Source organism: Lygodium microphyllum, chromosome 9 (assembly GCF_053477565.2).
Source record: "Lygodium microphyllum isolate KBCC chromosome 9, Lygodium_microphyllum_v1.1.10, whole genome shotgun sequence".
NCBI classification, from domain to species: Eukaryota; Viridiplantae; Streptophyta; class Polypodiopsida; order Schizaeales; family Lygodiaceae; genus Lygodium; species Lygodium microphyllum.
Window position 1 is genome coordinate 122,578,530 of NC_141143.1, and position 22,090 is coordinate 122,600,619.

Genomic DNA, 22,090 nt, shown 5'->3' on the forward strand with positions numbered 1-22,090 from the left:
ATGATATTTTGGAAAGCACGATGAGTCAAGGGATGAGTAACGAGGAGTTGCAAGATATATTTACACGTATGTCTCTAGATCAACTAGATCGATTCAAAGATATGGCGGACCAGGAGCTGTTTCGGACACCATCAAGCCATTCCGTTAGATCTACATCAACATACTCTCATGCTTTGACTTCCAGTAGACGAGGTTGACGCTCTAAACTTGGGTCGGACAGAGGGATTGGTTTTGGGGAATGCTACGAAGACGTGGATGCAATGAGCTAGCGGTCAGCTTGAGATACAGGTGCTACTCCTTACTCTCGTGCAGGTTCAAGAGAGGGTGGCTCAGGTGGTTGTTGTGGAGGCAACGATGTAGTGTCTCTGTCTTGTCGTTCTGATGGAGTTGTGTCACCTGTAGGATTTGTCACACTTGTGGGGACGTCTACTCTAGTGACTCCAGCTTTTGCTCACAGCCATCCCCACAGGTCACCCCTATGAGTGTTACTTCGAGAGATACCACCCCCGTGGGTACACCAGATGTACAGGGGTCTCCTGGTTATGTCCAGGAGTGTGATTGTAGGTGGGAGAGGAAACATCTTAGAGAGGGGTATGGATACCTTGTAGATGACAGAACAGGAGCCATGATCATGAATGATGAGGGGAGGAGGGTGATGGCTTGTTGAGAGAGTTCTACCAATAAGTTTTTTAGCACAACGTCTGGGACCATTGGAAGAATATACCCGAGGGGGATCAAGGACTACATAGTAGCATCCTTGCATGAGGAGTTTCCGGTACCCATCACGGCAGATAGGTTTTCCACATGCTGGATGATGGAGTGCATGTGTAAGTACATGTCACACAGACGATTAGGGACACACGCAAGGCACTTAAGAGTGGCGCATCAAAGCCTGAGTGGTCAAACGCAGATGACTAGCGCAGACTCAAGGAGGAGGCTATAGATTCTCTTGGACATTGAAAACAGCTGCGTAAGGCAGTGAGGACATGATGACTGGAGGTAAGGGTGGTCCATCGTCTTGGGAGTGGTGGCCACAGGACTTATCTGGAGGACTTTGTAAGTTTTTCTTTTGTTCTTCTTGCTTATTTTTTTAGAATATCTCTTGTACTGACAATCATGTTTTTAACACTTGTATTTTGTTTTCTTTGCAACACTCCATTACAAACCGCGATCCCACCGGCCTAGAGACTCAATATGCAGAGAGACACGTTCTCACTGCATTGATTGATAGATTGTATACACGTGGTGGCCTAGTAAGTCACTCGTATTTCTTGTTCACATTTACTATTTTTATTAAAATGCATTATGTATGGTGGATTTATGTGTAGTCATTTTTTCTTTGCAGAGTCTATTTGATGCTCCTTTACATCGGGGAGAGCTTTCAGATAGCGAGGATCTATAGCTCACGTTTGGATTCGTGGAGGGCACATCCTCTTCCTTTTTGGTCCTGTGATTTATGTAGGTATTTTCTATGCACTATGTTATTATCATCCTTTGTATCTTGCCATCCATGATTCCATGAGCTTTCATTCAAAGATCTTGTATTTATTTTATATATCAGTCTTGTGGGTTTAAGTACATTTTTCCTTCATTTTGATGACCATTATACACTTTACATATAATCCATTTGTAGACTGTAAATACAGCACATAGTGCTACATGTGGAATTTTTTTTTAAAAAAATCTATAACGGTCGCTATTAACATCACATATTTACTTTTGCAATGCAAATAATGACGACAATAGCGACGGTTCTATGGAGATGCTAATACCAACATGTTTAGCAACGATGGGGGCAATTTTTTTGGTGAACATTTTCATCACTTTGAACGTTAGTATGAGGCCTATATCTTGTAGTGATATCTATATATGCATATATGCCAGAGAGCATCAAAGAGGCAATATAGTTATAGCTAAAATGAAATAAGACATCTTAAGTTGTCTCAAACAATGTTTAAAATGTCAATCGTACAAATCACCACAAAGAAATGTTGGATTAGTATCTCCAATTACAATGACCTCTCCATTTGCATTGACTAGATAGGATATTATGGGATTGTTTCTATGAGCTTTACAAGGGACATGTATATTGTAGTGGTTACTAAAATTTCTATTATTAATATTATTAATAATACATAGTTATGTCAGTAATCACATAATTATTACTACGTTATTAAGTTAGCAACATATATGGATCATATTAACTAAATTAATAATATGTTCATATAATACTATAACATATTAGTAATCTAACTTATATTGTGTTATTATGTATATCTTATTTATAATGTAAGTTGGATCAATTGCTAAATATTCATAAAAGTGATATTCATTGGTCAAAAGAGGCAACCTTTTAGCATCTAAAAGGCTTCTAATAATGGTTGAAACATACAAATTATAGAATTTGCAAAAGCTAAGGAATATTTGGGCTAAATGCTTGCACATCAACTCAAGGTTCAAGGGGATGACCTTTATCTAGCAATGACCTGCTACCCACTTTGACTTTGCTCATTGAAATTGATTTTCTCATAATGCAAAATTTGACTACAAGCTACAATATTTGATTTGGGACACTCTTACTTGTGAGGTTGTTGTAGGGTTTGATTACATGTTGAAAGTGCTAAGTCAATATGTAAGTATTGATCACGTGGAGGGAAGAAGAATTTCCTTTTCTAGAAAGATGATGGCACTATTTTCTTCGCTTTTCGCTTTATGTGCAAGAAATCTAACTTTGCATGAACATATTAAAAGTCCTCATTTGAAAATGAGGAATTCATTACTTGGTAGGGTTTACATGACACATGTTAAGTGCTTCCAATCATACTACTTAATTAGCTTCATTAGGACAATTTGAAGGAAAAACGTCTAGAAACTAGGGTGAAGGAGCCAATAAGGTGACTTCTCCCCCCCCCCCCCCCCCCCCCCACACACACACACACACAAAACGCACCCCACCCCAAATTAGTGACAAATCTACACAAAGGATACATTGTTTAAAGCCATTGAAAGCTATGATACAAGTTTTTATGCATTACATATAACCTTAATGCGAGTCAAACAATTGAGTTATGCTTGAGAATCACTCTATTGGGTCCTCATTATCACCCTATCAACCCTTCGTTTATAACTAAATCTACTTTTAAACAAATCAAAATGCCCCGATAGTTTTTATTCAAGTGGCACATGATCTATATAATTCATCTATAGTTAAACTATGTGATCCACTCAACAAAAAGATATAATAGGGAAGCATTAGATGATAGTCTATTGGTCCCTTTATCTTAGAAGCACAAGATAGAAAATAGGGTGAAATGGCCCAACCATTCGTGGCTAAAAGTCATTTATTGAACTTTTTAGTGGATAAAACAATACTTTAATGTTTGGTAAAAAATGCGACATTTTAGCATCTAAAAGGCATTTGGCAATGCCTATTTTAATAATGGTTGAACATACAAACTTTAGAATTTGCAAAAGTTGAGGAATAATTAGGACAAATGCTCGCGAATCAACTCAAGGTTCAAGGAGGTGACGTTTATCTCACAATGACCTTCCACCCTCTTTGACTTTGCCCATTGAGATTGATTTTTTCACACTGCAAACTTCAACCATAAATAGAAGTATTGAGCACATGGAGGGAATAAGAATTTCGTTCTCTAGAAAGTTGATGGAACTTTTTTCTTAGTTTCATGTGCAAGAAGTCTAGCTTTGCACATGCATATTAAAAGTCCACATTTATCAAATGAGGACTTTGCAATTACGGCAATTTGAATGAGAAACATCTAGAAACCCTTTCAAACCTTCATTCATAATTAGATCCACTTTTAAGAAAATCAAAATGCCCCAAAAGTTTTTATTTGAGTGGCATGTGATCTATATAGTTCATCCATTTTCAAAACATGTAATCGACTTGGCAAAGCAAAGATATAATAAGGGATTATTAGACAATAGTCTATTGTTGGTCCCTTTATTCTAGAGGCACAAGACATAACATAAGGTGAAATGGCCCAACCATTAGTTGCTAAAAAGACATTTATCGAGCTCTCTAATGGCAATACAAAGAAAGCATTTGTTATGTATTGAGCATTTGCTCATATGAAAAACTTTGCATCCATAGCTCTCAGCCACAACCAATCCAAGTCTTCCACACAAGTTGGATATTTTGGATTAGTAAATTTCAAAGTAATAACGAAAGTTACTATTCTTATCTAAAAGTATGCCTCCATCTACTCATTTGAGATGACCACTTTGGCACTTTAGCTTTTTCTTGCATGGAATCTTTTGTGTACTCTTCAAAGTTTCTATCAATAGTCAAGCAATAAGTATTAGTAAAGCCCCTCTTTTAGTAGCATTAATACAACTTTAGACAACAAACTAATCACTTAGGCTATCACATTTGCAAGGGGAAATATATGATTGCACGCTCGTTATGTACTATGGTATAGAACCTTTGCACTTACATTTTGGCATCGCATTCACTTTGTGTAATTGCAACTCCAAGAAATGTCACAAGGTGGGGGGCCATAACAGATGTCTATCTACTCAATGGCAAGCCCCATCTTGGTAGAAGTCACCCAACAAGCACATTGACACCCTTAGCCTAATCACCATGCGTAAGATAAGGTGGGAGTAGTGGCACCTACTTGTGCCTTTGAAAAGCTCACCAATTTGTTGGTAATTCTATGAAGTCTTGATTGAGTGTTGTTGCTCGATTGTCATGCACCACTACAAAGATATATTTGGAGTGTTATGATGTTGTTTTGTTGTGTGATGATTAAAATGTCCATTTTTAGGCATACGAAAAAAGCTTGCTAGATTGAGGCATGTAGGAGGTTGTAGTTAAAGGCAAGCAATGGCTAGTGGGCAAGTCCTTCATGACCACTTGTGTTGGTGAAACTCTTTTCAATGGGCCATTAAAGCACTCATTGGCGCTTTGTTATTGCTCCCTACAGCTCACATAATAATCAGTATATCTAGCCCCCTTACCCCAACTTCACAATTACATAAAGGAAAAAGGAAAGAAATATTATTACCCTTACACGTAATATGAAAAATCGTAATTACTAGGCCCCTTGAGTTAGTTCAAAAATGTTCCAAAAAAACAGATGTTTGAGATTGAACAGCAGTGTTAGGCCAATGGCTAAGTCACACCTAAAGTCTTTCTCAAAGTAAAGTATGTTTAATAAGTAAGGCGGCCAAAAAACATGTCACACTAGGTGTACTTCACAGACAAGATTCCCACATGGTCTCTAGTTTAGGCGGGACATGAGAGAACCCTAAGGGTTCATGGTTCACTATCATGGTCAACAGTAAATAAAGCAAGCTACAGTAGTATTATGATAACATTTTTCTTTTTATGAAACAAGTGTCTGAGATTGAATAGGAGTGTTAGGTCAACAACTAGGATCTTTTTCAAAGTAAAGTATTTCTAGTAAGAAAGGACTAGGTGCTCTGCGCCTAGACTCGTCGGGCGTGATTTTCGCGGGCAGGGGCGGGGGCTGGACGCGTGACACCCGCCCCTGCGTTCTCTTTTTTTTCCTTGTGGGGGAGGTGGGGGTCTGCCACGTGGCACCCGCCCCCCACCTCTAGTTAACTAATAGTATAGATATTGCCAAATTCCAATTGTTCAACACCAAGAAGATAATGCCACTTTATTGGACCCTGGGTTAAACATTTTAGATGTGTGAGTATTTTGTTCCCTCACAGAAGGATTTGGAACGTCTTCCTTTGCGCCTCTCTACAAAGATTTGGAACGTCCATTCATACTCTCGAGTCTCCATCTTAGGATTTACCTTCATTTTCGTGACAATCTACTGGCCGTGCTGAGGACGACCCCTGTTGACTAGCGATGGTCTGACAGAGAGGAGAGACTTACTGGTACTGACCAGCGATGGTACGAGAAAGAGTGGCTTCCCAGTGTCAAAGTGCTACAGGAAGGAGGAGGAGGAAGAAGAAGAAGAAGAGACCATAAAATCTAGACCTTAAACCAGTATCAGATGCTACAGAGCTCGAAGAAGAAGAGGAGGAGGAGGAGGAGGAGGAGGAGGAGGACCCAGCAGACCCAAGGAAGAGAAGAACAGGAGGACCCAGCAGACCCACGGAAGAGAAGAAGAGGAAAGCAAAGAAGAAACAGGAAAAACCAGAGATGGTGCACAAGTGCCTAGACGGCAAGGACCCGCCTGGGTCGCCTTGGGACTATGCCCTCATGGCGGCTGCGCTGCTGGCAGCGCTGCCCTTCTTCGGGGCCAACGTGCTGATCGCAACGCACATGCGGCGGCGGCCGTACGTCATAGCCCAGGGCGGCGCCCCCCTCATCCTGTTGAGCTCCGTCTCGGGCTTCATCTGGCTCGTGTCCACATTCGTCACAACCCTGCACATACCCCAGAACCGGATCCCCTTCCTTCGTGACTGCATCCTCTGGAGCTTCTGGCTCCGGCTTGCCTTTGGATCGTGCCTCTGGCTTATCTCCCTTGTCCTCCGGCTCCACCGCCTCTACCTTCTGGTGTTTTCCTCCCGTGCCTCTGTCTTGGAAAAATCTTACCGTACTTGGATCCTTCACCTCCCCTTACTTTGGGTTCCTACCTTGGTCTTTGTTGGCACTGCCACAGCATTACATGGCAGCCATCTGTATGGGCAAGGCTCTGCTCCTTCCATTTTCATTTCTGCACTTTCTGTAAAATTTTATGCACGTCTTCTGATGTTTTGTTCGCGCGGTATCTTGATGTTGGCTCCCTGGAAAATCACGTGCTTCATCATTCTCATGATAAATTTGATAGCAAACATCAGGTAAACCCATTGTATACCAAATTGGTAGAGCGTCCAACAAAGAGACCATCACAAGAAGTTTTTCAGATTATACGTGAAAAGGGGCTCTTTTCCCTCATTTTTCCCTAAAATGTTCAATGTCATGACCTTCTTCTTGGGAGGGACTGCATACCTAGCTAGGTGTGGTTGGGGCAGGGAGCTGGTAACCCCCACGCACGATATTGTCATTATTCACAATGTGGATCTGTAGTGGGAATTTGTCTTATCTAACATTTCTTTTGCATGTTTGTGATAGATATCATGTGATTATGTTACCAACAATTGTCTATTCCCAGTTGTTTCTTGTATTTTTCTGTGGTGTGTATTTTGTTGATGGTTTCCATTATGTTTCATCCTTGTCATGATGCTTTCTTCCCTATAACAAGAGCCCATCCTGATTATGTTGCAGGGATACTGTTTGTGCATACTGTCACATGAGCAACGTCTGGAAATGGTTATCTTTTGGAGCTGTATCTATCATCTACTTTTTGATCATGGTCTTCCTTCTTTTCCAGTTGAAGAACTGCAAAGACTATGTGGTTGCATCAGAATACAAATCCTCGTGCGAGTTTGCCTGGACAGCGCTTTTGTGCACTTTCCTCTATGCTGTTACAATTGTGACACACAGCGATAAGAGCATTCCTGGACGATGTTTTGTGACTTTCTGTGTATGCTGTCTTGTGTATGTTCACTTTTGGGTCCGTATGGGATTGCCAGTATACCTCTACCTTTTCAAGGGCGAGTCACAGTTGGATAGCTTTGAAGAGGAAATGCTATGCTGTGGGGCAGAGTGCTTTGATAAGATTCACTCACCCTCAGCCTCATCCCATTCTCCAGCAAGAGTTTCTTTTCCAGCTGAGCATGCCGATTGGATCTTGAGGGCAACCAGTGCTGCCATGGTTGAACTCTCAGAATGCAAGGTACGCAATGCATCATCATGTGGGTGTGAGAATCAGTATACTGCATCACAAAGTGGGTCTGCTCCTCTGTAGGTTCTTCAACTTCTTGTGACAATTTATTATAATTCCAGTTGAAATGTGATGTATGTAGGGAGATAATACTTTTCCCCAGGATAAGTGCATGTTGATCTTGTGGAAAACACTCTGAACATTGCAATACATTTCCATTCTGAAGATTACCTGGCATGTCTTCTGGAAGGTGTTGCCTAACTTAGAATAGCAAGTGGAACAAGGACACTAGCTTGGGACAAGCAACAGACTGCTTTGAAATTGTCAGATAGATTTCAGCATGTCTGCAAGTGCAATAGTCTAGAGTCTCTCTGCAGCCAGTTTGCTGCTTCTGACACTCGATTGACTTGGCCGAACGAGATGATGTTACTTTTAGCACAGACCAAGCTTCCTAAGTGAACCTCTACAAAATCATCTTAATGCAGACCAGATGATGTGGCGGGTGTTAGAGATTGGCATTCCGTGGACACGCAGTTATAGATCTGAGCAGTTTCTCTGCAGTTGTACCTGGCAGTCCACGTGGCAGTCAGTCCATACAGCAGGCAGCAGGGAGCACAGTTGCCACGTGGCACAGTCGGCCAGGTTTGCTGCAGTTGGTCAGTGCAGGTCGGACAGCTGCTGTCCAGTGCAGCCAACCTGTATTATTTATGGCATTTTTCTTGGCCCTGACTTCAGCAGTCTCCAATAGTTGTTTTCACAGATTTCAGGCTGCAGACTGTGGAGATTGCCCTTGGGGCTGACGGAGATTGAGATCTTTGAGGTGGAGACACATGCAGATATTCTCTCTGCGCCCATGTATATTTTTGCATCCTTATACAGCATTCTTCACTGCAGGTTTTCTGCGTTTCACAATCTCTCTCTCTCTCTCTCTCTCTCTCTCTCTTCTCTGTCTGTTCACTCTTTATCTTGGTCATTCGCTTTTGCATTGCTTCACTCTGGCATGGCATCAAAGCATTGAAGGATTGACCTAGGGGACCCATTTGAAGAGGAAATTTCAGCGCGACACAAGGCTGCGTTTTCAGTGTTCAAGTGCGAGCAGGAGGGCTGCACATTAGAGCAATGCTGAGACGAGCGTGGACGTGTGATAAAGGAGAAGATTTGCTGAAGCTGTTGCCGGTTTTTGCTGTTAGAGAAGGAAGAAGGCTGTGTTTTGGGCCTTCAAGTGCAGATATTACCTTTTCATCGCCTCCGACGGGTGAAGAAGGAGCGGGACAAGCGAAGAAGAGCCCTAGTAGGTTGTCTTCTGATAGTCAAAGGGGGCTGCTTTTTGTGTTTTGTGCAGGCATTGTAGGTGAAGATGTCTTTTGAGGTTCGGTGTCTCACTTTCACATCTTTGGCTACGATGCATTTGTCCATGTGGACAAGAAGAAGTGGAAGACCAAGCTCGACTCTAAGTTGAGAAAGCTCCTCTTCATGGGGTACAACACTACCATGAAGGAATATCGGCTCTATGATCCTATGAAACAAAAGTATAGAAATAGGGAATGCCCCTTCCGGCACTTAGGAATGGATTAACGTGTTTCGGGAGGTCCAAGCCTAGGAAACACCGGCGGAATGTTCCAGTCCGTTCCTTGTTCCATTCCCGCCCGTTCCGGGTTGTTCCTTGGTCGTTCCCTGTTTGGAAAGGCCGTTTCAGCAACGGGGCATTAAAAAAAAAGAAGGAAAACATCGATCCTATCTTGTCTCGCCTCGTACCAGCTAGCCCATGACTCCTGCCTCTCTTGCCTGTCTCTCTTGCCTAACCCGCCTCTCGTTTCTTGCGCCTCTCTTGACTACCTGGTCCTATTGCCTGGCCACTCGACTGCCAAGCCCGTCTCCCATGGGATTTGCGGTTCCCTTCGTTCCTGTTTCCTAACTTTGGGTGTTCCCCTCGTTTTGGGGGATCCCGTTCCCGTTTCTTGTTTCTAGTAACTATGGACAAAAGATTGAGGTGAGTAGGGATGTGATCTTTGACGAGGCTGCGGCCTTCGAGGATCCGATTGATGGTTCTAGTGCAGGTGATTCTTCGTCATCAATTGCTCCTCCCTTGCCCTCTATACCTCTCCTTTTCCCCACGTTACCTCTTCGCACCCCTTTGTCATTGGCTCCTTCCACTCCCACTCCCACTCCCACTCCCACTCCCACTCCCACTCCCACTCCCACTCCCACTTTCCCTCCACCACCATCACCACCACCTCCTTCTCCTTCTTCTACTCGAGCTTCCCTACCACCGTTGACGGGTTTCTCTACTCCTTTAGAGAGTATCCCCGCCGCTTCTGCCTCCCCTTACCCTTCTAGGGATGCATAGCCGTCAGCTAGGAAGCTTCCTTCAGACAAGGATATACCTTTACTTAGTGAGGGGGAGTCCCTTTCCCAACCAGGTGCTTTGCAGATTTTGGAGGCTCCACAGCCTCTCTTGTTGCATGATGAGTCTATTACTATTCCTTGGTGGTATAGACGACTCATGGCGGATGCATGTGTTACCCGTTTTCTTGCTACTCCTATAGGTCCACGCAGATCAACGTGTTTATAGGCCCAACGGGATAGTTCATTTTGTGTGAACTATGCTCTTATGACCCAGATTCTCCATGACAGTGAGTCTACTTCAGTTGATGAGGGTCTTGCGTAGGATGTTTGGGGATGGGCTATGCAGGATGCACTCAACTCTATCAAGCGAAATCAGACTTGGAAGTTGGTTCCATGTACTCGACAACAGAAGGTGATTGGTATCTTGTAGATGTTCCTTGGACAAGCATAAGGCTGGGCTTGTTGCCAAGGGTTTTGCACAGATGGCTGGTTTGGACTATTTTGAGACTTTTACACCTATGGCTTGAATGTCTACTATTTGGGCTATTTTGGCTCTTGTAATCCACCATCACCGGCCTTTTATTAGATGGACGCCAAGTTTGCCTTCTTGAATGGCATCCTCGATGAGGAGATTTATGTCTCCTAGTCTCCAGGTTTTCTTGTGTAGGGGAAGGAGGACCATGTTTATGGATTGCGAAAGGCTCTCTATGGCCTGAAGCAAGCTCCTAGAGCTTGGTATCAAAGGATTGATCGCTTCTTTTGTGACAATTGCTTCCAGAGATCAACTCACGACCCTAACCTTTACTATCAGGTTGCGGATGACAACTTTGTTTTGATTATCTTATATGTGGATGATCTCATCATACAGGGAGTGCTTCTGCGGAGGTTGACCAAACTCTAGATATTTTGAGATAGGAGTTTGAGATGACGGATCTTGGGATCCTACGCTTTTTCCTTGGTCTAGAGATTTATCAGATGGCAAAGGGCATTTTTATCTCGCAGCACAGGTATATCTTTGAGTTACTTTCAGAGTTTGGTATGGTTGAATGTCGGTCTATTTCTTGCCCCATGGACCTTGAGTCCAAGCTTGTGGCAATAGGAGATCCCCTTTTAGACGCTACTTGTTACAGGTGCCTTGTTGGCTTCCTTATCTGGCTTATCCACACTCGGCCAAATATTTCTTTTGTGGTGGCTCTGTTGTTTTCTTTTATGAAGACTCCTACACAAGATCACTGGAGGATAGCCTTGCATGTTCTTCGGTATTAATTGGGAACTTGATCCTACGGTATCATGTATGGAGAGTGGGCTACTCTTTCTAGATGGAATGACTTTGATTGGGCAGGTGATGTGGATTTGAGACGGTCCACTATAGGTCATGTCTTCTCCCTTGGATCAAGAGCTATCTCTTGGAGTAAGAAGAAGCAGCCTATTGTGGGCATTTTTATCTCGCAGCACAAGTATATCTTTGAGTTACTTTCAGAGTTTGGTATGGTTGAATGTCGGTCTATTTCTTGCCCCATGGACCTTGAGTCCAAGCTTGTGGCAATAGGAGATCCCCTTGTAGACGCTACCTGTTACAGGTGTCTTGTTGGCTTCCTTATCTGGCTTATCCACACTCGGCCAAATATTTCTTTTGTGGTGGCTCTGTTGTTTTCTTTTATGAAGACTCCTACACAAGATCACTGGAGGATAGCCTTGCATGTTCTTCGGTATTAATTGGGAACTTGATCCTACGGTATCATGTATGGAGAGTAGGCTACTCTTTCTAGATGGAATGACTTTGATTGGGCAGGTGATGTGGATTTGAGACGGTCCACTATAGGTCATGTCTTCTCCCTTGGATCATGAGCTATCTCTTGGAGTAAGAAGAAGCAGCCTATTGTGGCCTTTGGATTAGGAGCTATCTCTTGGAGCAGTAAGAATCAGCCTATTGTGGCCCTTTCTTCTATAGAGATTGAGTATTGTGCCCTATGTTTGACGGCCATGGAGGTAGTTTGGCTCCTTGGCGGAGATTGGCTTTCCACAGACACGGAGTCATGTGTGGACAATCAGAGCGCTTTTGCTTTGGCGAAGAACCGAGTGTTTCATGCTTGCATGAAACACATTGAGGTTTAGTATCACTATGTTCGTGAGCGGATCGTGGATTTCGAGCTAGCAGTGGCCGCCATGGAGGTAGTTTGGCTCCTTGGCGGAGATTGGCTTTCCACAGACACGGAGTCATGTGTGGACAATCAGAGTGCTTTTGCTTTGGCGAAGAACCGAGTGTTTCATGCCTGCATGAAACACATTGAGGTTTAGTATCACTATGTTCGTGAGCGGATCGTGGATTTCGAGCTAGCAGTGGCCACCGTCGCAGAGAGAACAATGCGGCAGATCTCTTCACGAAGCCTTTGTCAAAAGATGACGTACCAGCGAGACAATAGGGTTTGCAGGGAGGAACACAGAGTGAACTCAGCAAACATGGAGAAGAGAAGAGAATAGAGAAGAAACTCTGATGAATGGAATGATGAAGATCTGAATCATGGAGTGAATGTGATACCAGGGAACAAGGGTGCCGTAGCAGAAGGAAGATGATGAAGACAACCACGAACTACGAATCGCAATGTCCTCTTGAAGGGGTGTGAGGGTAGTGGAGAGGTTGGAGAGAAGAGGTGACAGACCGAATGAATTAGTCATGAGGAATGAATGAGAGAGTGGCCTATAAATAGGCATAGTCAGTCTAGGATGGTGCTCCTTTTTGGGGCTATAAACCCTAAACGCAAACCCTCAATGCAAAACGCAGAAAGGCAAAAATGCAAACTGCGGGTGAAGGGTTTCTCAACAGCCTTTGCCCAAGGCTTCTATGCTTCATAGTATGAGATTGTTGGGTCTTCAGACACTCCGAGGATTTGAGAGGGGGTGTTAGCCTGCCCTATTTAGTCATGTTAGTCTATCATCTCCTGGTTGTGAGCTCCTGTCAGAGTTTGATAGAGACATTGGAGCTCTGACAATTTAGTGTGCATTTCTATGCATTTCCTCCATTTTAGACACATTTCTTGTGCGTTTTCTTTGTTAGTTTGTTGGATTCCACCCCTTGACAGTGCCTACTTGCTCCACGACTACCTGGGATACTTTGTCATTATTTTCCCATTTTTTATGTGCAGTCAGACTACATTTATTGCAGTCATATCACCTATTTTGCAGGTTTGCCAGATTTAGAGGCTTTTTTATCAATTGGCCAGTTTTAGAGGTGTTTGGGCATCTATAGCCATAGCCCACACTTGGCTGATTACTCTTCTTGCAGATTTCAGCACTGTGGCTCCTAGACACTCTCAAATGTGGTGCTGCCATCATTGCAGCGTGATTTGGTGTCCTCACTGACACCTTGGGCTGCGTGCAGGGATTGATCAGTCCACATCATTGTATTCAGTATTCATCTTTAGTCAGTGTAGTATTTTTTCCTTTATTTTCTGCTTTCTCTCTGTGTGTTCGTGTTCCTTCTTTTGTTGCGCACTCTAACAGTTTCATGCTCATACAAAGCACATAGAGGTTTAGTATCATTGTGTACGAGAGTGGATTATGGATTCCAAGTTAGCAGTGGTCTATTGTCCTGCGACAGACAATGTTGCAAATCTTTTCACAAAGCCTTTGCTCAAGGCTTCTATGCTTCATCACATGAGATTGTTGGGCCTTCAGAGACTAGAGCCTTGAGCAAGAGTGAGTGAGAGGGAATGGGAGAGTCTTGAGCCTTGAGCCTTGATAGGGTGTGGGAAAGAGGGGAGAGTGAGAGGCTAGAGTTGCACGAATCACAAATCACCATTGAGATTCAAGATCTAAGAGAGGGAGATGAGAATTAAAAACGCTTGTTGAATTGGTGTGGAAGGATGGAGGAGAGGACCATCTTTTGTAGATGAGAGAAGGGTCAAATAGTCAAAGAGGGATCAATAGTCAAACAGGGGTGCCACTTGGATGGAATCCAAGGGGGAGTGGGGGAGGAGTGCATAGTTGGAAAAGGGGGTGGGTTGAAGTATCCAAGGCTTCCCACCCCCCTAAAGTGCCACCCAAGATGACATAAGCCTAAAAAAGACAGATGGAAATGCGTAGGAACACGGAGAAACACTCCAGGCGTAGTGGCTAGAAACGCCTAGTTTGATTGCATGAATTCGTATTACGGATACGTATTGTATCTTACAGCACGAACAATAACGTACGATGTACAGATGCAACTATGGCACTATGTAATTAATTGTAAATGATGATGCAAATAAAGCTTGAGGTGCAAACATGATAGATCTTTTAGGGCCCTTTGGAGTGGAATCCAATGGAAGGATCCCCGAATCCCACATGGTCCACAAAGGTCAACATGAATCAATTTAAGAGGCGTCTTAGCTCTATCTATAGACTGTCGAGGGAATGGGGTATGATGGTACTTCCTGAGTCGATAAGCTTTATAAACATCCCATGATAGCTTCAGGTGGGGAAGGCCATCAACCATGTGTCGATGCAACAACTCATAAAGGGTCATATTTGAGATGTCCTTGGTGAAAATGCCAAAGACGCTTAGAGTTCGTAGACTCCCCTGTAGCGGCTGAAGCCTGGAAGCAATGAAACTTAAGAGCCCTCAGCCAGCTCGGAAAGAAATTATGCCATGTGATACAAACCACTAGGTTGTGTCTCATCGCGAGCAATCACTAAACTGGCCTAAGAGTCAAGGACCTTGATTGGGGTCGCACTGAGAAGATTGCTTAACCCAATCGACAAAGTTGTTGAACGGATAATAAGTTCTCAGTTTAGTGCGATTCGAGCCTTGGTCAGTGGAAAAATTGATGTGATTGTGAGCCTGAATTGTGATAGAGGAGTTCCCAATGTGGATGTGCGTGGTTGCAAGGGCTTGAGAAATGAAAATGTGCTTGATGTGCCATATGATGAGTAGCTCCATTGTCCACAATTCAAGAAGTAGTTGAAGTACATGGTTGTGATGAGTGGGCCTCTGCAATCACCTCGTCAACAGGTAACTTGTAGATGTGGATAAGACTTGCATCCTCAAATGTCTCTATGAAGACGATGTGGGCCTCTATAGATCAGTCAAACAAGCCCTCTAGCATTGAGAATATTGTCAATTGTGATGCTTGATTGGTGGCAGCGTGGATTTGGTCTTGCCATTGCCCCTGCTGAGGGTTGCCACCACTTTGCTTACCTTGCTGGGGGTTGGTCGAATGAGGATCGAAGGTTTGTGTTTTAGCTTTTGCTGCTGTGTCTCTTGCCTTTGATTGACACTCGTCGTCAAAGTGGCCAGCCTTCTGATAATGTTGACAATATTGATTTTTCTTTGTTACATTTTGCAACACGAGTTTTAGAGAGGATTGGGAGTTTCCTTGGGTATCACTAGTTTGATTGTGATTGTAATTTTAAGTTTTTTTTTTTTTTTTTGGATTTTGATTGGAATATTGATTTTGTTTGTCCTTTCCTTGTTTGCCCTTGTGAGAAGAAGCAATGAGAGATGATCAAACAACCAAGCATAATGCATCAACTTACACTCAAATTCATAGAATGTGGGCATAGTTGGTTGTGAGATCACTTGCTGCACAAAATGGAAGTATCTCCTTGGTAGCTTGTTTAGAAACAATGTGATTTGATCGTCCGAGGACTTAGGAGCCCATGTGGTAGAGAACTCTATTAGAAGGTGCCTATACTCAACCAACTTGACTTTCAAGTCATCTTGCTAAAAAATTTTTAAGTTTTGGAGCTCATGCTTCAAATTGATACGATAGATCCTATCCCGTGTCCCATAGCGGTCAGTCAAGTGTGCCCAATGTTTGGATACTATGTTAAAATGTTGAAGCTATGAATGAAATTTAGGTAATAGACATTGCATCAGCTCGACAATAGCAGAGGCATTTCTAGCCTTCATGAGCAGACAACCTTATATGGAACAAGTGCGAGATCAGTTTGGGGTTCCAACCATTGGACATGTTCCCATAGGTTTTGTGAGTCAAGGACATGTCTCATTAGGTTCGACCAAGTAGTGAAGTTTGATCTGTTAAAATGAGTCTTGTTAATAAAGGCATGTTTGCTAATGAAGAGGAAAAACCATGAGGTGTCGGATAAGTGAAAGAAGAGGGATAAGGAGGTGGTGGAGGGGGATAAGTAGGAGGGGGAGGTGGGTAGTCAGAAATAGGTTGAAAAATGTCCAATGGGTGCTAATTGATGCAGAGGCACTGAAATATGAATGTTTTCATAAGTGCTGGTGGAGATGGAGGCATCGAGATAGGTAAGCCGTGACTAACGGTCGGCTGGGGCACAACAAAAGGACCAGAAGGCCCATAGGATAATGCCATGGAGGTAAACTTGTGGTACTAACTAATCCACACTTGGTGAAGGTTGGGTGGCATTCCCAAGCCGTGAAAAACCCGAATGTGTGGGGGTGGGAGGATGAATCTCCGTTAGGGAGACACCATTCGACTAAGGAAAAAACGAGGTTCTAAAGGGCATGCCTAAGGGTGAAGGATCCCTCAGTGTGATGTGTGAAGATACGTAAGAATGAGTGTGATGTGTGAAGATACGTAAGAATGGAGGCTAAAAGGATGGTGCAATAGAACTAGTGGGTGGGAGATTAAATGGATTTGTCATTTGTGTAGTTGTGGGAAATGTGTTAGGTTCGGAGGCTAAAAGGATGGTGCAATAGAACTAGTGGAGGCTGAAAGGATGGTGCAATAGAACTAGTGGGTGGGAGATTAAATGGATTTGTCATTTGTGTAGTTGTGGGAAATGTGTTAGGTTCGGAGGCTAAAAGGATGGTGCAATAGAATTAGTGGATGGGAGATTAAATGGATTTGTCATTTGTGTAGTTGTGGGAAATGTGTTAGGTTCCTTTTGTCCATTAAATGCAAATGATGGGAAAGATGAATCACCAAAATCAAATTGACCATAAGATGTTAAGCTGAAGGAAAAGATGAAGGAGCACTCACCATGGATTCTTGCAATTTTTGTTTAGCTTTTCTTGAGTTTGAAAAGAAAAATCTGTCCTCTTCAGGGCTTATGAACCAATACTTGGTAAGAAGAGTTCCCTCATCCTGAGCATCACCAATATCTTGCGGAAAAGAGGAAGTAAACTCAAAAGATTGAGAAGTAAATACGTGCATATTTGACCTAGAAGTGAATGAAGGTGGAGAATATTGTGCAAAAGATGAAAGCGGTAAAGATGAAGATGATGGTGGTAGAGAGGGAAATGGTTTGTACTTGATGTTAGTTTCCACATCAAGATGGCCAGTCCTTTGTGGGGCTTTTGTTTTTCTTGCAAAATCAATAGATTGGTGTACCGAATCTAAAGGGGAAAACTGAAATTTACCTTTAATCTATTGTTGAGCTCGATACGTGAAGATGAGGTTGTATTGGGTTTGTGAGATCTTGTGTGGTTACTTGACTCCATGGTAACCTGAAAACTCTTTGGCCATGTTGAAAGGAGGAGCAAGCTGTGAAGCCCACTCCATCTCGTGGCGTGATGAGCTAGGCTTGGGAGCATCATGATGATGTGGTGAAGGTGTGTTTGAAGTCATCTTGCCCTCCTGCTGTTCTTGTTTCTTGCGAAGGGCTTTCAGATCATCAAAGGTTGAGGTTTCATGGAAGAGAACCTTGCTTTGATACCATGTGAAGAAATACCCTAATGCAGGACATAAATGAAAGTGTACGACAAAGCATAAACTCAAAAGAACGTAACTAGGGTTAGGGTAACTCAGAGACAATGAACAGTGTAATTTGAATGAACGACTGAATATTGAATATACAATGCTCACGCAAAAGACAAATCTTGTAGGATTGAAAATTGTACTCCAAACGCTCGTGTTTGGAGGGTTGTGGCAAAGGTGCTGAGTGGGAGAGTGTGGTACTCTTGATGGATCCTGAAATACAACAAAGGCAGCCTAGGATGTTGGTTAGTAGCAAACGCAGCAGTGAGTGGTGTTGGTTGTTGGACAAGCAAAGGAGAGAGAAAACTACAATCACAGATTTTTTATTGATGATGTGGCAGCAGTCTGCACAGTAAATGTAGGTAGCAGATGATGTGGCAGCAGTAGTAGACTGATGATGACAGCTGGAAAGTGGTCACTGATGGTTGGGTGGCAGCTGGGGCTTGCAAGCACAGTAATATGTTGACGTGGACAGGCAGTACGAAAGTAGTGCAGCAATCAGCAGCAGTCACTTGGTTTGAAACAATTCAAATCAGCAAGGATGCTGGAAAGAGAGCTTGAAACCTGCAAAAACGAGATTGAATTGAATGGAGGGCAGCATGCCTATTTATAGAAAGCTTTGGGACCTTGTATTGTGCATTGTTTTAAAACTCTCTCGAACTACGCACCAATTTTGGATTTTCATTAATTAAGCATTTTGGGGGACTTACTAAGTGGCTAATTCAGCATGTAGTGCTTATGTTAGCTCAACATCTCTCTTAGCTTTCTCTAGGCTTGAAGTGTCAAGAGGACGTGAAATTTTGATGCTTTGCTTAGCATTTAATTTAAGTGTTAATCAAATGTGCAAATGTGAGATGCACATGTAATGTGCAAGTTAGTTTTTACTTTATGTTTCTTCAAATGGTGAAGCATCATCATGGCTAGAACCAATTAATGAAGACATGCTTGTTGTATTGTGCTCAACTAATCTCAAATTCAGCAATATGCAACTTCATGACTTGCACACAAGTGTCTTGGGCCCATCTACTCAATGGAGTTGATGTATCACGACAATGGAACCATGAAACCGACCTTCCTTCTTGGTAAGGGTGGTGATAACCTCATTTAATGCAATTTGCAGCAAGCATTAAATACACAAATCTGAAAATACACTATACGACTTAATGTCGGACAGCCGACACGCGATTGGCCCTAACAATTGGTGCCTATTTCTTCATCTTGTATTGCTCTAAGGTTGATGTACAATGAGATATAAGCTGATCTCCTTCAATCTTCAATAAATTGACGGTCATAAAATAACCCTTGATTGTACAACAGTTTGGGCTCAGATTGGGCCTGCGATCTCTTGCATGTAGGCCATGATAATTGGTGAATGGGCTACCCTTTGGTTCAGCTGTAAATCTCTTCATGATGTGGAAACCCTAATTTTTGCTGTAAATTGGGGTTTTCAGCAGCAATTTCTACAATTGCTCTTCACTTCAAACTATTGCCGAGAATGGTTGAGGGATTATCAGAGGAGGAGAGAGGAAGATGTAGAGAGAGAGAGAATCAATTAAAAGGAGTATCTTTTGATCAGTGTCTTTGATGGCAATTTCGATGGCACCAACAGCTTCCACAGGGGAGTAAAACTCGGGTGCAACTGGTTAGTCCTCCTCTTTTGTTGCTGTCTCATTGAGGCGGAGAAGGAAACCTATTGTCCTTGTCGTGTCATGTTGCATGATTAGCTATCATTTCTCTTAGAGCTCATCCAATGGCTCTTCCTTCCTCCCTCAGCCTCTCAATGCTAGAATGACCCTTATCCACTCCCCAAACAACCCTCCTCTAGTTTGCACGGGAAGTTTTGACAAATGGCAGCTAGTTTTGTGACTTGGCAACTTTCCAAAAGTAATTTCGAGTTTAATTAATTATTCTTTTGACCTGGCCCAAAAAATTGGTTGGTGCCTATCCACAATTAATGTGCTATCCCCCATGGGACATTTAATGTCCCAACATTGATTGGCCTTGGACTTAGCATTAATTTATTAATTAATGCATGGTCTTGCTAATGTTAACATTGGACATTTAATGGCCTAGATCCAAATTGACATTAGGCACCCACAAGCACTTGTCTAGCATAACTTTGTACAAGTTTTGCCAATGTCACCCATTGATCATCAGGGTTACTAAGGTCTCATTGTCACTTAAATAACTTGGATTTCACATGTGCATAACTTAATAATGCCAAAGGTAAGCATTAAAATTGTAGAGACTCTCTCTAGGATTCGGATACAGATAGTCCATACTCTTTGCGGGAGATGGAAGAGGAGGCAGGGCAGTTTAGAGATTATGAGGTGAGATGCCTTTCTCAGGATTTGGGATTGTGGCACTTTCTTTCATTGTAAGCCATATATGCTTTGGCACCACAAACCTCCCAACTGGTTATTTGCTCAGGCTTTGTAATAGACGTCCCCTTTGTTGTATATATATTTTGTTTTGGAAGTCCCTCACAAGGGCATTTTGCACTTTATACTTTGCCTTGGGATACTTTGTTCCAAGGGGATGTTTAAATAGGATCTTTCTTTTCTTTGGAAGAAAAAACTCCGTTCAAGAACACATTGTGACATGACCTGCAGGAAGCAACCTGCTGGTTCTGAACCATTGTTTCAAGCTGAAAATGAACAAAGACAAGAAGGAAGTTTGGTGGAGGAGAATGAAGGTCATGTACAGGTGCTGCTTTGCTGATGCAGAACACTGTTCTGTCATGCTTTACAGCCAGAGGCTGATGGAAAGGGAACAGCAGTAATAGAGAAGAATCCTTAAGTCGTGCAAGCAAAGAGGAATCCCTGCAGATCATGCCAGGTGCAATGATAAGAGAAGAGTGTTTTTATAGAGCAGCAGTTCAGGATGACAACTGCAGTCCAGCAGGCCATGACTGTGCCCCAGTTGTGTTGCACCTGAATAGAGCAGGCAAGGATGATGAAGAAAATGCAATTTTCAGCCTTTCAGAGCAGACCAGTGTGAGCCTCCTCATTTGCGCTCTCACACATGCGTGCGTGCGCACACACTCATGCATGTACATTTGCATGCATGACATATGTATGCACCCACTCACCAACACATGTACTCTCAAACAAATGTAGCTTGCACACTCGCATGCATGCGCTAAATATGCAGATGTGACTTCAAGATTTATTAAAAACATTTACTGACGAGATACTTGTGAAGCATGGCAACCACAATGTGGATTGTGTAAAGAAGCTTCTTAAGATCCACCCATTCTTTTGAGGACAGACCAAACTCTGGTTCATTTACATTTTTTGAGTTAGTTTGTAGAAATTGCAAGTTGGTACTTGGCTGCCGCTAATTATTTTCTGTTTAAACTCTTGTGATTGCAGAAAAGAGTACATGAGTTAGAAGTAAAGAAGTTATTACTTTCTAGAAGGTTCAAGGAATCACAGGTGCAAACAAAATCAAGCTGTGCCTTCTCCTTAGAAGTTATTAATAGCCCTGGTAAGTTGCACAATTTAAAATATCAGATTTAAAATTGTCTGCTTGAGTTCAACCAATATTCTTGCTATTGATCTGACAAAATGCAATTCAGGTAATCAGACAAGGGCCCTTTTAGCTTAGAAAGATGCAAGTCTTCAAACCCTCTTAAGAGCAGTACCTTCAAAGGCTGTCACATTGGATCCTGTGAGAAGTTTCATCAGGTTGAGAAACAGATGTATGTGCAATCATATGGCACAATTTCCTGATGATGCCATAGTAAACAGATGATGATGGGGTTGCTCAAAATATTAGAAATGCACAATTTGCTGAGAGCTCACAGTAAATGGATGCTGATGGACTTGTACACTGTGGATGAAAGACATGATTGTTTGGCCGCTTTGTATACTATTTGATGTCTGACACACTGATCTTTTCACAAAACAAAAAGGAATAAAGGCTTGAGCAACTCGTGACTTTATCCTGAAGCAACTATGGCTAATACAGTTATTACTAGGAGTTCTCTCTCCACTCTTGTTTTTCAGCCCAATGATTATGGCACTATATTGCAAACCATCTGCAGGAGCACCACTTCGCACCCAGTTAATTCATCCATAATAGCGTTTAGCCTAGCTACTAGGTGCATGCATTATTTTTAGGCTGGTTACACATTGCCTATGTTAGAACTTTGCATGATTTTTAGGCTGGTTACACATTGCCCCGGGTGGATGGGGTGGTGCACCATAAAAAGGGCTGTTGCACCACCCGTTGAAATACACTTGCACCCGTGTTTTTAGGATAGTGGACACATTTAGGTAGGGGAGATCCCCCATCCAACTCTCATATCCACACCCAACTCACAAAGAGACGATATTCATTTATATAAAAAGTTTTAACATGCGATTG

The 22,090-nt window shown here is 42.7% G+C and overlaps 1 protein-coding gene across 1 annotated transcript; it reads left to right on the forward strand.

Moving 5' to 3' along the window:
- Window positions 1-5,968: 5,968 nt before the first annotated feature.
- On the forward strand, window positions 5,969-22,090 carry LOC148031521 (uncharacterized). The gene is made up of 4 exons (XM_087685046.1): window positions 5,969-6,630; window positions 7,211-7,721; window positions 21,094-21,208; window positions 21,308-22,090. Exons 1-4 carry the CDS (start codon window positions 6,143-6,145, stop codon window positions 21,451-21,453), a joined length of 1,260 nt encoding a protein of 419 aa, XP_087541172.1. The 5' UTR covers window positions 5,969-6,142; the 3' UTR covers window positions 21,454-22,090.

Bases quoted from the DNA above. Each gene is read 5' to 3' on its own strand.
- LOC148031521 (XM_087685046.1), top strand. From the start codon at position 6,143: ATGGTGCACAAGTGCCTAGACGGCAAGGACCCGCCTGGGTCGCCTTGG. The intron at 6,631-7,210 runs GCAAGGCTCTGC...ATTATGTTGCAG, and splicing joins CATGGCAGCCATCTGTATGG to GGATACTGTTTGTGCATACT. The intron at 7,722-21,093 runs GTACGCAATGCA...TTGTGATTGCAG, and splicing joins TTGAACTCTCAGAATGCAAG to AAAAGAGTACATGAGTTAGA.